Raw genomic sequence first — 17,287 nt, 5'->3', positions numbered from 1 at the left:
TTTGGATTAGGTATTTTCAATTTATTTCCATTTTCATTACGCAGGTACAGATACTTAATTATCTAACGAGTCTTAAAATATTGCCCAACTCTAAAACAAACATCCACTTCAATCCATTGAGCACTAATTGCGCGCGCAAAAAGTGCACTGGAAAAAAAAAACAAAAGGAAAATAATAAATAAAAACGAAAGTCGAAGGTGAACAGTTGTTCGCTTACGGTGCGAATGCTCGCAAGACGAAAAAGTCACCCAAAATATTGAATCGCAAAGTGCCGAGGTACACAATAGACCCAGCAGGTTACCCTTTGTCCTGGACCCCATTGCACTCGACAATACTACGGTAATGCACCATTTTTTTCGCTGCACATTAAAATTGAGAGTGAAGTAAATGAATTAAGATTTTATATAGATATTATAATTTTCTGTATTTTATATTTAGTAGCAACATCATTAAATAATGTTATTTCATCACTGCCATTATTATTTTATACCTAAAACTTGAAATCTAATTGACTGTTAGCGACCCATGGCGACTCTATATGGTATTTTTTAAATGAAATATATTGTATATTACTCGCTGATATATCTTTTCACATATAAACAAATTTTTTAAATTAATTGAATTTTTTAAAAAAATATCCATTATAAATAAAAGAAAATTTTCCTCTGTATATTATTAGTTCAGATATAAACAAAATAGAAAACTAATATTGTCTGACTAAATAAAGATAAAAGTTCATTTAGTTTTACTTAAAAATTCCGTGTAATCCTGAACTGTTACTGTAATACTGAACCTCGCTAACTCATAAGGGAAAAAATTACATATTATAACTGTTTTTTTTTTTATGGCTCAAATTGGTACGGTAGCCCCGCCTGCGCTAACGGGATACGCTGGCGGAGTACCAGTGAAGGGTGATAGATGAGAATGAAAACAGGCCAGTTAGCCCATCATAATGAATTCATCAGGAATTAACCATGGTAGTTTCCAGAGGGAACCGCGAGGAGGTCGACCTGGTTGGGTATATTGCTAGCAATGGGATTCTCAGTCTCTATTACTAACAATCCCTTTCCCCCCTATTATAACTGATTAGGAGGGTATAGGTTTTAATTTATTGATCACTTAATATCACTTCATCACCACACAAAATTTAGTCTCGCCATCTACTAGTTTTTGTTTGAATTACATCTAAGCTATAAAACTAACACTTAAAGCAAACGTTAAAATTAAATCTAAATTAGATATGTACACAAAATAAAATATAGGTACATGCGGCAATCACAGAAATCAAATCGATCGATATATGAGACACCCTCTATTTGCGCGTTCCGTTTCGCACAACGCTTACAAGACGGGACCGGCGCGAAATAAAAAAATCGCTCTCTAAGCTTATTGAAAAGTATTCTCGACAGTCGCCCTGCGTTCACGCCGTCTGAACAAATATAAGATAATTTTCTCGCTTCACCTCACCCGGTATTTAGGGGCACCTTTCATACTTTTTACGGCGTACGACGGTAGCTATGAAAGATCTAATGTAATTTATTTTGTATTCAAAACGCCTCGCAACGATACGCCACCAGGGCCTGATTGACGGACCGTGTTTGTATTTTTGATATCGATGAAACACTTGTATCGAAAGTGTATTGCTTGGCGTTTTATTGAATTCATGACTTTCTTTAATCGTAAACATTTTTGTATCAAGAACTATTTATAGCTTAAAAACTGGTAAGGTGTGAGTTGAACTCGCATATTGAGGGTTTCGTACATCAATACATTTGACATAAAATGACCTTTATTACATTTCTCATACGAAATAGACACTTAATATATTATTGATACAACTATTTATAATAACTTATTTTAATTAAATTTTACCGCATAACTTGAATTAGTAACTTAATATAATTTAAATGAGTTTGTTTTATAGGTATTATTCTCATAGTTCTCAAAAAATAGTACTGGTTGGAAACATCTTTTTTTTTAATAATATTCATATATACCTACTTTTATAAAGTATAATTATTTTACTATCTTTTTATATCTTATTTAATTCATATTTACATTGCAATATGTGCGGACCAACGATATATAAAACTATTCCATATTATATTTTATATTCATTATATATATATATACAACTTAGAATGGCAAACAAGCTGACGGCCCACCTGATGTAAAGTGGTAACCGTCGCCTATAGACATGAGCAGTACCATGGACATAACAGAGTATACTGTTTCGCCCATGATACCCCCCATGCGATGCCATTCCTGAGGACTCAGGTGTTATTCCTCTGTACCCAGTAAATTCACGCCATATACCACCCTTCAAACCGAAACACAGCCATGCAAACACAGCTGCTTCACGGTTGCAACACGAATGGGACAGAGGTACCCAAACAATCGACTTTTGTACAAAGTCTCCCTCTGGTGATCATTTTAAAAGGCCAGTAAAGCATCAATTACTCATCTAACGTCGCTAATGTCCATCGGCTGCAGTAATTACTTATCATCAAGTGAACAAACTCGTTTTACATATGAAAAATACTGTTCGTAAGTACGAAAGTTTTTAAAGATCAATGAATTGATCGATAGATCTTTGTTACTTTTTCTCACAAAACTACTAAACGAAATTTGGTACACGGGTAGTTTATATCCAAACATAGCACATAGAATATTTTATGTACTGACTTGCTGTTGCTCGCGACTTCGTCCGCGTCAATTTCTATTATTATGATAAGGATTAATATTATTATGTTGATAAAACTCTTTGGCAAATAATTAACAATAATGCGTTAATTTCGACCAAATTTGATTGCCATAAAAATGTTATAATGAATCAATCTTTAAAGATAAACATATACTGTCGCGGACATTTTTTTAGATAATTTAAAAAGGAATAATCCTTTCATACATATTTTTTGGATAACTTGAACCGTTTACGTAGCGCACGCAATGAAAACCCTCAAATACGAATAATTTTCCTCGTTTTTTTACTTACGCTTCGCTTCTATTGGTCGCAGCGTGATTCTATATAGCCTAAAATCTTCCTCGATAAATGGACTATCCAACACAAAAAAAATCAATTTGAACCAGTAGTTCCTGAGATTAGCGCGTAACAAACAAACTCTTCAGCTTTATAATATTAAGTATAAATTCACGCACACAAAGTCATGGAATACAGATAGTATATGATAGTAGACAGTAGTATGATTAGTGAAAACTATAAAAAGCTATATTAGATTTTTGCAAATTTTTGTAACAACTAGAGTATTGTCAATAAGTAAATACTTAATAAGTATTGTCAACACATATTGTAGACCAAAAACATTAATTCGAATGTAACGTTGTATTGTCATTTAAATTTTCATACATATATAAGCAAAAATTTCTTGTCCCACGATAATAGCATTAATGATGATTTACAATGAAAAATTTAAATAAATGTTCTTATACTACAGCTACAAGTATTACCGAGAAAGTTCATTTGTCATGCATAGCTTCATAATATCAATTGGATCGAGACGGATAGAGATAGATAGAGAAATTTTATAAATACGTTTGATCGACGCCAAATAGTTTCTGTCTATTTAAACTGGTTAACACCCTCAGTCGATAGAAAACACGCATAACAAATCAAATTAATGTGCAACAAATAACCAAACCCGAAATAATCATTTTTTTTTTTATAAAAAATGCATAAGTCACATCACTATACTAACTGACATATCTACCACACTTTTTTCTAACATACCACTAAAAACTTTTTTCTGTCATAAAAAAATCACCTGATCACTTTTTACCAAAGATTTTGGACCTTGTTCTTAGCTTTTTACTTACCAACTAAAATTGCATTCAATATACTACAAATCCGAATCAACCGCAAAGAGATTATTAATGTGAATTCGCACGTAAAAGTCCATTGTTAGACGGACTTTGTCTATGGGCAATCCTTTAAAAAATTAATGTTTGTAAACACGCACAAACGTATTTATGGGTTATTTACTAATTGAAGGCATTAGTCGAGTACAATTGTGGAAACAAGTCAATCGACGTGTGTAATTCGAATTAAGGGACTGTTTACAGATCCGTACATTGCGTTGAGTCCATTTTTTTATAAACGACCAGTGCACACACGGTTTTCACACATGGCCTCACTTTATGTGCTTGGATCGGTTTGTCTATGTGTAACGGGTTTTTACCGATGTACTTGTAGTGTCTGCCTGTACCTATTAAAAAAATATGACTAAGGTACATATATGATTTTAATGCATTTTTTTTATTTAAATCAAAATTTTATTAAAATCACAATGTTACCAAAGGCACACTTTGTGCAAAAGTCATTTCTATGAGTACCTCTGTCCCACCCGTGTTTCTAATATGAAGCAGATGTGTGCATGGCTGTGATTCATATCTATAGACGTCGACTTATTTGCCAATCTAAGTATTATAAAAGGAATTAAATTATAACTAAAATTATATATTATAAGTAGAATGTATCATCATCATCATTTCAGCCACTATCCGTCCACTGCTGAACATAGGCTTCCCCCAGAGACTGACATAAAGATTGATCCTGAGTCACTTGCATCTACTGACTTCCTTGGTGGGGCCGTCCTACACTGTGTTTGCCTGTACGGGATCAGCACTCAAGAATCTTTCTTCACCATCGATTGTCGGTTCTTCGAGCTATGTTACCAGCTCATCGTCAGCTTGCTTATTCTTCAGCTTACTATCCCAAGTAGACTATATACCTAAGTAATATAGCTTAGGTATATAATAATTTTAAAATTAATTAAAAAAGTAGTTATTCAACTAATACTCTTTTAATGTCTCTAATAATTGAACAAAACAAAAGCTCTACCACTAAAATTATAAAGAACAAAGCAATTTTCGCGACTGAATTACTGAACAATGTCTTTAGTGCCATAAATAAAAACAATTCTTCTAATGATTCGAAACAATTGACTGATAATACACGAGCAATACAAATTAATAATGATGAAACATTTAATTGGAGCGATCCAATGAATTTGCTGCGCACTGCGAAAACGTCTTGTTAAAAATTTCCATTTGATTTGTAAGGAAACTTGTTTTGAAATCAACCCTTTTTAACGTTTTCTATTTTTATTTGATTCGCGTTAGAAAGTTAGAGGACAGATTTGTTTGACTTTTAATTAAAAATTTCTGATCGAACAAATCGTGTTTCTAAATTCACTTTGTACAAATGATTTCGTTGCAAATAAAACTTTGAATACCTACAATTATACTTAATAAAGGAAAATATATCGTGCAATAACAATTAGTGATCAAATAAAAAATGTGTCCCACAAACAAAAACCGACTTTTAAATATGTGACAAAATCAGTTATTTTGGTCTAAAAACTAAACGACTGAATCATTTATATAAAAATTTAATGGGACCAATCAATAAGTATATCCTTTCAAATAAAGAAAGTATTCTCCAAATCGATTCAGAACTTACAGAATTATAAGATTACACACATAAAAAAAAATACAACCGAATTGAGAGTCTATTTCTTTTTTAAGTCGGTTGATAAATGAACCAAATGACAACAGTGCAGAGCATGACATCTATTCTACTAATAATGGCACATTTCTTGATACAACATTGTAATATAAAACATGTTGTTTACTGAATCTTGTACTATTTTAATATAGCGAAACTGCATGAAAATATGTATCTAATAGAAGGCATTAGTGTCTAAGATACAGGCTAGGCCTAATTTAGACACCAATGTGCTGGGCATAATGCTACACTTTATACACATATAATTCACTTTGAAATTTCTGTAAACCCATGACTGTATATTTTTATGTGCAATAAATCTTTATTATAATAATATAATCCACGAAGAATACCATAAGCGTCATTGCATAGCATTATTCTGTTATGTTCAAGGTACTATTCAGGTTGCTGCAGCGTCGTTTTTAAAACATCACCAAAGCCAAACTGCGGTTGCCAACCCGCTTGCCAAGCGTGGCTACTACTGGCAACCCACCTCCCACCCTTATGGGAGAGATGTATTTTTATTAAGACTCGATATAATTATGATGATTAAACAACTGAACTTTCATCAAACATGTTTAAAAAATATGCAGATCGAATTGTAATTTGTTTTAATTGGATCCAAAATTTTTCACATTTACGTAATGCTTCTTTTACAATGGAAATGATAAAGTTTAAAACCACAAATTAACTGCAACTGCTTATTAAATTTATGAATATTTTATCTATCTATATTAAACAAATGTATAGATAGTATTATGTTGTCTATATATACGGCATGAACAAAGATCTCTATGTTATTGTGCTATCATCAACATTAGCATATCAGCCTTTAACTGTCCACTACTGAACATAAACCTCCCCTTAGGGGGTTTTTCCAGTAGTTGTCAGGCTTAGCAGGCGGATTAGCAACCGCAGTTAGGTTTAATTATTATAATTATGCTAAACATGTGCATTATTATCAAAATTGAATATAATAATTGCCTGATTACAGTGCTAATATACTTATAACCTCTAATTAAACGATATCTAACAATCTGTCAATTGACAATAACAAACCGGCGACTTTACCATAGACAAAAAATATTTATTTAAAAAAAATATGGGTATTCGTTCCTCGAACGTGCCGCGCTTTCTCGGTCCATCGGGCATTCCGTCAGCTGCCAGTCACCGCGTGGCGAGGACCACCGCGCGGCCGCATATCAGGTTACCATCTATCGTCTTACGGCCTCGCCTTCCTGTCCTACGTCTAAGTTACGCTCTACGTCCGTTTGGCGCGCTGTCACATGTCTGTGTGACAGTTGGTACGCCTGGTTCATTTTTATATTCCTGCAATATAATTCACCTGGATTGGACCACATAGCAAGTAGGTAATCACTACGTCATATTTTATGAGTCGACACTGCCCTTATATTGACGGAATTGGAAAATGGAACTATGTAACCGTCTAAAATAAATTAATAATATTAGTGTTGTACAACAATACGAGTAGTATGACCTGTGTCTAAAATGTCAACATCAGTATATAGCATAAAAAAATTATATTATATAATAAAAAAATTGAATTTAATATAATGGTTCCATAGATTGTAAACAATTTTTTTTCGGAAGTCACGTCTGCCTGAACCGAACTGTGAGCTGTGAACCTGGGTGAGCTTTAGGCTGTGGACCTGTTCAATTGATACAATCACTATGTCTTAACATCCAAATCGATCTTATTATGAGTTACCAATTCTAATCAGCTGTTACGTCGTATAGATTGAATCATCTGTCTCATCGATCGGTATGATAATTTTCATAGCTGATTCGTTTACTACGAATATTGAAGACTGTAGGTAACGATAGACCTAAAAGTTTTAAATATTTATACTTTGCATTATTAAAGATAGAAATCATAATGAAATATGTTTGATCCACACGTTTATTTTCTAGTTACCTGTTATATGTAGTGTATGTCTATAAGTACCTTTACGGCAAACTCCTTACAGGGTAGGTAGAGCTGCACAAATCTAAGCGCCAAAGGTTTTTGTCGTAGAAAGAGAATACCACCGAAAATACTATTCTTAATCTATGGTATTTACAGACTTAATATAGATAAGATCTAAATGCTAGGGGGAAGAAGAGAGCGTTAGTAATGGGGACTAGCGACCCCATTACTAGCAATATAGGATATAGGTCAGGTCGATCTCCGTGTAGACTCCACTGGAAACTATCGTGATTTGTTATTGAATTCACCACGATGGGCCACTTTGGCCCATGGTTGTTTTCATCATTACCTGTAATTCCTTGCTGATGTCCCGCCAGTGTATACCGATTAGCGCAGGAGAGCATTTTTAGTTTCATAAATTTATGCAATCCAGGAGAAAACATACGACAAATCAAACAACACGTTTAAAACGATATCTATTCTTCAAAACCTTTATTAATTAAATATGAATATTACTAATGTACATAATTTACCTTTCTTTTTCACCAAACATATATTGTATATTATTTTATACATGTATTATACTTGTATAGTACTTATACAAAGATTATACCTACATGTCATAATAAATGTGCATACTTATAAAATATGCGAAAGTGATGTAAATAAGGGATGAACAATATCATTAAAATATAATAGGTATCTACATTAATAAGTTTATAATTTTGATATCATGTATTTTATTATAAATACATGTACTAATGAATAAATGAAATGACTAAATAAGTCAAAGACAATTATTTAACAACATATTGTTAATTTTATCAAATAAATAAAATGACTAAATAAGTTAAAGACAATTATTTAACAACATATTGTTAATTTTATCAAATAAATAAAATGACTAAATAAGTCAAAGACAATTATTTAACAACATATTGTTAATTTTATCAAATAAATAAAATGACTAAATAAGTCAAAGACAATTATTTAACAACATATTATTTAATTTTATCAAATAAATACGACTATAACCGTCACAGCTCATTTTAATGTAAAGTACTCGTATAGTATAATTTTATTAGGGAATCAATTTATTGCACGCCCGTCCGATTCCGTGTTGTCACGGCCGCTCGGCCGCCCTTTATCATAAACATCGGATATCGTATCACGGCATCGTATCCACGGCTAATAACGTATTTTATTTGTCGATAAAAAAATAATAGGCTTATTTACCTATTTATTTATTACTACCAATCTTTGACTGCTTTTTTTAATGATCAGCAACAGACTTATGATATGAATTCTATTAAAATTAATATAAATTAATAATTATTACATATATATGTAGATGTATGCAATACTTATATATAATATAATAAGGGTAGTACTTACGACTTTATAGTTTTTTTTTATACAACTTAGAATGGCAAACAAGCTAACGGCCCACCTGATGGAAAGTGGTAACCGTCGCCTATAGACATGAGCAGTACCATGGACATAACAGAGTATACTGTTTCGCCCATGATACCCCCATGCGTAGCCATTCCTGAGGACTCAGGTGTTATTCCTCCGTACCCAATAAATTCACGCCATATCCCACCCTTCAAATCGAAACACAGCTATGCAAACACAACTGCTTTACGGTTGAAACACGAATGGGACAGAGGTAATCAAGCAATCGACTTTTGTACAATCTCCCTCTGGTAATAATATAATTACATGGAGCAAGCAATAAGGCAGTTGATACATTGACGTACTATCTCTTTTACAATTGTAATAATTGTCCAAATAATCAGATAATAACAAACATATGACATAAATAATATTAGTACAATATTTCAGTAAAGATGGCCCTCTTTACTACCATGTTTTTTATGAATAAACACACTCTGTCAGATTGACCTCCACGCGGTCCCGTCTAGAAACCATAGTTAACTTCTGATGAAATCATCATTATAAATAAATTCATATGAATTCGTTCTCACATATCATCTTTCACTTTTACATCACCAACAACCAATAACACAAACGGAATCACCATTACATTAAATTCTTTAAAAAATATTTAAGCCATAACGGACAGATATGCCTTTGTAGTTGTAATTTATACCTCATTAAAACTGAATAAGGTTGATTTTCAATTTATTTAACACTTCTTTAATTTTTATATTTAGGTATCGTCGATAAACCGCGTGCTCCGTAACCTGGCTGCTCAAAAAGAGAAGTCTAACAACCAACAACCCACCTCCGACTGTTCGACGCCTGTGTACGAGCGGCTTCGACTCCTGGGCACTCCAGGGTCGGCTCCCACGTGGCCAAGGGCACCATGGCCAGCGCAGATAGATACGAGAACACCACCGTACCAACTACACAGCCTGAGTCCTGGACCTCAGGCTATAGCGTGCAATGGAGGCGACATGACAGCTATGAAAAAAGGTTAGTGGTTATGTAAATGATTTAGACGAGATATTTATTTATTGAAACTTTACTGCACAATGAAACTATGTACATATGGCGGACTTAACACCGGACGGTGTTCTCTACCAGTCAACCATTGGGCAAACTAACAAATAAGTAGGCGGTGCATTATTGAATTGAAGGAATATAAAAATTAATACTTAATATATTATAAATATATAATTAAACTAATATAAACATACACATAATATATTAAATACATAAATATATATATACATAATAAAATACATAATTATTAGTATAACGTACAACTATATTAGAAGAGCAAATAAAACAGTCTTTGACTCAAAGTAACCAGCAAAATTAAATATAAGATATTTCTATGTATTATGTCAAAATCTCTCTTATGGAAAAGGCCTATGTTCAGCAGTGGGCAGTTAACGGCTGATAATTATGTTAATAGTGCGATCCTAAAAAGTAAATAACTTTTACTAAATATATTTATATCCTGACATAACATCAAATATATAATAACAAATTTTCTCTCTTTACATAAATATCTATAGACAAATGATTTATTATTGCCTAAGTAGATACTTAGGTAGATAAATTTAAATACGACTGACACTTAAGGATCGCTGACAGAAAGTTGTTGTGGTAGGTGATACCAAAGTAATAAAGCTTGATTGTAACTGAAATCGTAAGTATATTAAGGTGCTGACAGGTACCTACACTATCGGATCGTATCTGAACTTTAGAGTAAATCATTAATAATTATCTAATATAAATCAAATCTTATGTTTGCCTAGCGGAATGTGTAAACAAAATTAGACTTCAGAGATCATTCAAGAATTTTCTATATAAACTACTTTCTAAAAGGAATACTTTAAGGTAGCTTTTTTTAACAAGACATTTATGGGCTATGAGATTTTAGTACATTTCCACTTATATTCATCTGCTTTAAATACTATAGATTCATTCATGTTTTATTATATCAAACAAACAGTTATTTGTATGAGACATAAACCAGTTTTTACGTAGATAAATATTTACTTCAATGCTTGTATACAGCTCATTTCAAAAATGGCGATAATAAAACAAAAGCACGCCGCCAAAAAAGGCAGAAAAGCCACAACAGCCGGTCACACTGTCTGTCTGGGAACACAACTTTTTTTACCAGCATTTTGATAGTCGATTTGCGGCTCCCCCTCGCCTGCGGGGCGCGGTGGGGGGAGGCAAGCTGGAAGGGGGGCAGTCCCGCCTACGATACCGTCAAAAACATTACTCTGCCCATCCGCTTGGAAGATTTAATTTTCATTTTTATCTCAAACATCCCCCTTTGTAGTGGTCTGTACTCTGTATCCAATTAGGTGGCTTTGAACATTTTTCTGAAAGTCCCACATAACTGCAACCTCTGTTGGAGTTATGGAATTTTTAATTTCGATCCCTTAAACCGATTATAATAAGATTGTGAATGAATCTTTTATCTTAAAGATGAAATGCTGAATACATATTATTAAAATTCTTTTTACCTATTTATTATAATTTCAACATAAAATTTTCTTTAAAGGTATTTTTCGTGTAATATATTTTCTGTAAAAATTATACCCGTGTCTACAGAGTATAGAAGAGTATCTAAAGAATCTGAAACGCTTATTGATTTAAAAACATTGTTAGAACTTTGTTTCATTAAGAAACGTTATCGTTGATTTGTTTCTTATGAAATCTAGATATATTAATAACAGTAGATGTTGGAGTTGATTGTAAATAAAATTGAAATATTAATTTTTCATATCGGTTTAGGAAATGGCACCTCAGAATTGTTACTATTAATTAAAAATAACATACTCTCTGTTTTACTTATCTTAAAAAACCTGGTGCAAATACATTCATCAACTGATGTTTGCATTACTGTTAAGTCTATTTACTATTATTAAGATTGTGTTCCACGAAAAATACCGACTTCAGTTGTAGCAAAATCAATTATTTTAAAAATTATACTAATCCGATTTTTAATAAAAATTTCTATGGAACTAATTTGTAAATATATCCTTTCACTTAAGAAAAAAGAATTTTCCAAACCGATTTACAAACGACGGAGTTAACAAACATGAATAAAAGACAACAGAATTGAAAATCTTCTTTTCGGATTCGGTTGAAAATTTAAACCCTTGTTTTTACTTATTCTCACCTTTTACCTATCGTTCTTTGAAATAGACCTGCAAATTCGTTATTCCAGTCTGACGCGATGCTTAAAAATAAGTAAGTAAACGCCTAAATACTTGTATGCGTAATACTTTCCAACATTTTCTCTACATTCCATACAGTTAAATGATGGACTAGACTTACAACTGCATACTACATATTAAACACATTTCTCCACGTAGCCAAATAAAGCCAAATTCGATTTTCAACAAGTTAACACTTTTTTATAGCGAGGTGCTTAGTCTTATTTGTCATTTCTGCCGTTAATAGTATATAAAAATAATTACAAAGGAGTGCGTCTAAATGGTTATAACAAATTAATAATTAACTATAATACAAGATTTGGAGTAAATATGTATAGATTGAGAAACTGATGAATTAACAAAACAAAAAGATATTCTTCAAACGATACCATATTTATAACGATATCTGTACACAATATAATTTGCAAAACTATTTTGAGATGCTAAATAGACTTTTTATATAAAACAATAACTATTATTGTTCATGAAGGTTGATGAAATGAGAAATCATCAATAGATAGCACATAGAATAAGGAACGTACCTGCTGCAGTTCTAATAGATATGATACGTAATGACAGTAACAGAAAGAGACACCATTACAAGCAAAATACGGGAGTGTGAGTAAGATCGGAAATATATACGAGTATGTTTGCATTGTTCTGGACAATTGAACATTTCAACTGAAAAACAGTAACATAAATTATTATTATTTTTTATCACCTGTTATCGAGTGGTATCATCACGGTGATGGGCACACGGCGGAAAGCGCGGGCGGCCGCTGAGCGTGAAAGTGCCTGCAAATCTGTAAGGCGATAGCTCTCCATCACAGCTCACTGCTCTCTGATATTTTAGCCGATTATTCGATAGGACGCTTTCGATGTTTGAAGTTGCTATTACATATCGATCTGTATGGATTAAATAATATGAATTATTTGTAGATATAAATTATAAAATAAATGCGTACATATTAATAAATAATATACAAGATCCGTTCATTTGTTTAAGCGTGGTTGAATAACAAACATCCATACATCTTTATTAACTTTCACTTTTATAATATTAGTAGAATATACGCGGGCGGAGCCGCAGAATATGTACTGTAATATTTTTAGATAAGAGGTTATATAATATAACTAATGAAAGGAAATATAATGTGGAATATATATGTAAATTTTATATATTCTTAAACATTTGCACGCCGGTATAGAGACAGATGTATACTGGACATGTAAACCATTTTCATCTAAAAATTATCTACATTCTATCAAAATAAATTCATTTCATTTCATAGTTAGTATTTCTATATAGAAATTAAAAACATACGCGTAAATTTTTGGTATCCTAAGTCAATGATGTAAGATGTCTTACGACATTGGCTTAGGATTACAAAAAGATTAGGGAACTATTGAAATTAGGGATCCAATGATGGGTCTACGGTATAACCTTCAAGGGCGACCTTAAAACCAAACCACTCAAACTATTATACCACAAGCCCAAGTTCAGTGATGCGAGGGAATTTTAGGAAATCCACAACTAACGATTTAATTAAATGGAAGATTATTTCATGTTTTGCATTGAGTTTTGTGATGTATATCTCGCTTGAGGCCGCCGTTTTATCTATTTCTATTGTTGTAATAATGTCAGCTTTATTGTCGCTTATTGATATAAAAATACCGGCCAGGTGCAAAGCGGATTCGCGCACCAAGAATTCCATACAAATTATAATTAAAAATAAATATTTTTCAAAAAAATATATTTTATTATGGTGCACTACAAATTAACGATTTTTTATTTTCCTCTTTGCTTGTGCTGCTGGACAATGCTTCTTGCCTAATTTTATGATTCTATGTCAACCGAAAATAGCCTTTAAGGTTTAATTCCCTTGTAAACGGCGGTATTTTTCGATTGTTTTGACTTCGAAGTTTTATTTTTTTTTACAGCTTCAAAGACCTAGAGACTTGAATATTTGATATTAATTTGAGCTCGAAATTTCCACGCGTTCCTGAGAAAAAAGATTTTGACAGCCGTACAGATAGAGGGAAAACAAACAGTAATCCATAATCCATTTGACATACGGACACCTAAAAAACTAAGATTTCATACGCAACTCTATGCGTAGACGTCCTTAAATCAATATCTCCCTTTCTTATCATTAACAATCCTTTATATAAAAGTCGATTGCTTGGGTACCTCTGTCTCATTCGTGTTTCAACCGTGAAGCAGTTGTGTTTGCATGGCTGTGTTTCGGTTTGAAGGGTGGGATATGCCGTGAATTTACAGGGTACAGAGGAATAACACCCGAGTCCTCAGGAATGGCAACGCATGGAAGGTATCATGGGCAAAAGAGTATACTCTGTTATGTCCATAGTACTGCTCATGTCTATAGGCGACGGTTACCACTTTCCATCAGGTAGGCCGTCAGCTTGTTTGCCATTATAAGTTGTATAAAAAAAATCCTTCTGTCGTAGATTAATCCAACTAAATTCATGTTAGAATAACATTGTATTACTATTCATAGATAAAAAAATACTTGAGAGAAACAGAGAATCAACTACTTTTTCAGCCCCACGGTAAAAGTATTAGAGGTCAAACTCCTAACAGTAGAAACCCATAAGAAGTTTGAGACAACCGCAAGGTCAAAGGACGAACACAGAATAAATCCATTAAGAGGCGAAAACTAAATAAAACGTGCCAAATAAAGGGAGGCGGCAACTCGTGATAAATGCCGGTAAAAGGAGACAGCTGTAGATATGAAGCCATAAGTGTGAAAGAGACAAAACAACGTCTGGTCTCTCAAGATAAGGCAAAGAAAAATGTCGCGGGATATTTATTCGCGGGGTCCCCGGATAAATGGTTATTATGGGGTTCCGTGCTACTAAATTAGTGAGATGTATGGTATCGTTGAATATTTATTTATTGGGTCCGTAAGTTATTGTCCTCTACACTAGTTCGTACGGGGAAATGAACTGTTATGTCTGTCACTAACACTCAGAGCACCATTTCCTTTTGTTTTTGCTAAAAGTATATCTATCCATATCCATAGATATAAAAATATATCTAATATTATAATAGTACGGGTACCAATATGCAATATTCACTAATGTTAGATTATATCGATAGAGCATCGAGCCTAAAAAATGGGTCAACTTTTTGTCAGCTGAATGTCAAATTAGCTGACTCGTTTTTTTATCAGTGTTCTAAATATTTACGTATAAAATGTATCTTGATGTATTATTTAATAAATAAAATGAGTCTTTACGCATTAAAAAGATGTAGAAATTATAAGACAAAATAAACATAGAAGTTATAAAGGAATCACTCATAACTATTTATCACACAAAATTGTATGAAAAAGTTGACTCGTTTTTCTCGAAGCATTTCTATGGAGATACTCTTTCCATATAATCTAAGGCACTAACATACAATGGTCATCTCACAATTTTCTCCTCGTAACCCCATTACACCATTCTGGATATATATCCAATTCTTTTACCGTCACTGCTATCAGCCTTTGGAATGAAGTCCCTACAGATATATGGTAAACAGAGCATCAAGTAAGCCTATTTTTAAAAGAAGAAGAAGAATCGAGAACCTCTCCCTTGAAGTCGTTTTTGGTTAAAGATTAACTACTGTTGTGCGCTACAGTGTCTCTGCTCGGGGCGACTGGGCGCGGTAGTCGATCACTTTCTTCGTTTATTGTAGTCTCCAACCACGTAACTCATATTATATCTGTTAGTATCGTCAATACATTATATTTTGCGCAACTTTAATGCATTATAGACGCCCGTGCTACGTCGAATGGGCGAGCGGAAGATGATTGGGTAACCCTAATCATCTTCAGGTCGCCCATTCTGCCTCTATTATTCAGTAGAAGTCTTGTCTATCTTACTTTTTTTTTTATACAACTTAGAATGGCAAACAAGCTGACGGCCCACTTGATGAAAAGTGGTAAGCATCGCCTATAGACATGAGCAGTACCATGGACATAACAGAGTATACTGTTTCGCCCATGATACCCCCTATGCGTTGCCGTTCCTGAGGACTCAGGTGTTATTCCTCCGTACCCAGTAAATTCACGACATATCCTACCCTTCAAACCGAAACACAGCCATACAAACATAACTGCTTCACGGTTGAAACACGAATGGGATAGAGGTACCCAAGCAATGGATTTTTGTACAAAGTCTCCCTCTGGTAAAACTACTTGCTCTATGTCTCCTAACTTGCACTCTGCCCTCAGTATATTACCTATATACACAATGTACCCAATATAGCGAGGACGAGATGCCTTAACATTATGCACTTCCAACAAGAAAAAAAATCTAAAATTTATTGTTTCTATATGTCATTATCAATTTCTTTTAAACAAGCTATTTAACTATTTGGCTTTCTCTAACATGAGGTAAGTGCCTGTTAGCATTTATAAAATTTCTACAACAATACTACATCTAATTATTATTTACATGTAATGACTGATTCGTCATATCGGCCTTTAACTGTCCACTGCTAAACAGAAGCCTGAATTTTGCTAGTAGCTGCCACATTTGCCAGGTGAATTGGCAACCGCAGTTAGACTTTGGAGATGTTTTAAGAGGGACGCTGCTGCCCATCCCTCGCCCTCCCTTAATCGCCTCTTACGACACCCACGAGAAAGGAAGGAGTGGCCTATTCTATGCTCTGACCTCACGGTAAAATAACTAATTAGGTACTATATTTTAAATGTACTAAGTTTTTTTTTATATACCACTGTGGTGGCAAACAAGCATACGGGCCATCTGATGGTAAGTGGTTACCGTAGCCTTTAAACGTTTGCAATACCAGAGGCATTACGCGTGCGTTGCCGACCCTGAAGAAACCCCTTTACCCCCCTTTTGAAGAACCTCATGCTGTAGTCTCTTGGGAAAACCTCGACAGGGAGCTCATTCCTGAGTGCTTGTGGGAGAAAACATCTCTGTACTCTGCATACTTTACTTCGAACATTAAAAAAAATAAGACACGTCAACAAAATGAACTGAAAAAAAAAAATATGGCCAGAGTTATTCAAGATGATGTAATCATTCTAACTATTCCCTATATGTACCAATTTGTAAAACTTACCTAAATTTGTAGAAGCAATTTAAAAAAAATCAAAGGATAAAAAATCTCTGACTACACTTCTTTTTTAGATAGTCGTGTAAATTATAAGT

At 33.4% G+C, this 17,287-nt stretch overlaps 1 protein-coding gene across 3 annotated transcripts in view; it reads left to right on the top strand.

The window, feature by feature from the left end:
* LOC113512010 (paired box protein Pax-6-like) overlaps positions 1-17,287 on the top strand; it is a 75,124-nt gene that overhangs the window by 33,930 nt on the left and 23,907 nt on the right. For all 3 annotated transcript variants that reach the window (XM_026895757.3, XM_031909209.2, XM_031909210.2), the window contains exon 5: positions 9,629-9,890. In XM_026895757.3, coding sequence (XP_026751558.2) covers positions 9,629-9,890 — 262 coding nt within the window. The remainder of the gene's footprint in view (positions 1-9,628; positions 9,891-17,287) is intronic.

This window comes from Galleria mellonella, unplaced genomic scaffold (genome assembly GCF_026898425.1).
Source record: "Galleria mellonella isolate WM207_F2 unplaced genomic scaffold, CSIRO_AGI_GalMel_v1 utg184, whole genome shotgun sequence".
Lineage (NCBI taxonomy): Eukaryota > Metazoa > Arthropoda > Insecta > Lepidoptera > Pyralidae > Galleria > Galleria mellonella.
This window is presented reverse-complemented; position numbering and strand designations above follow the sequence as displayed.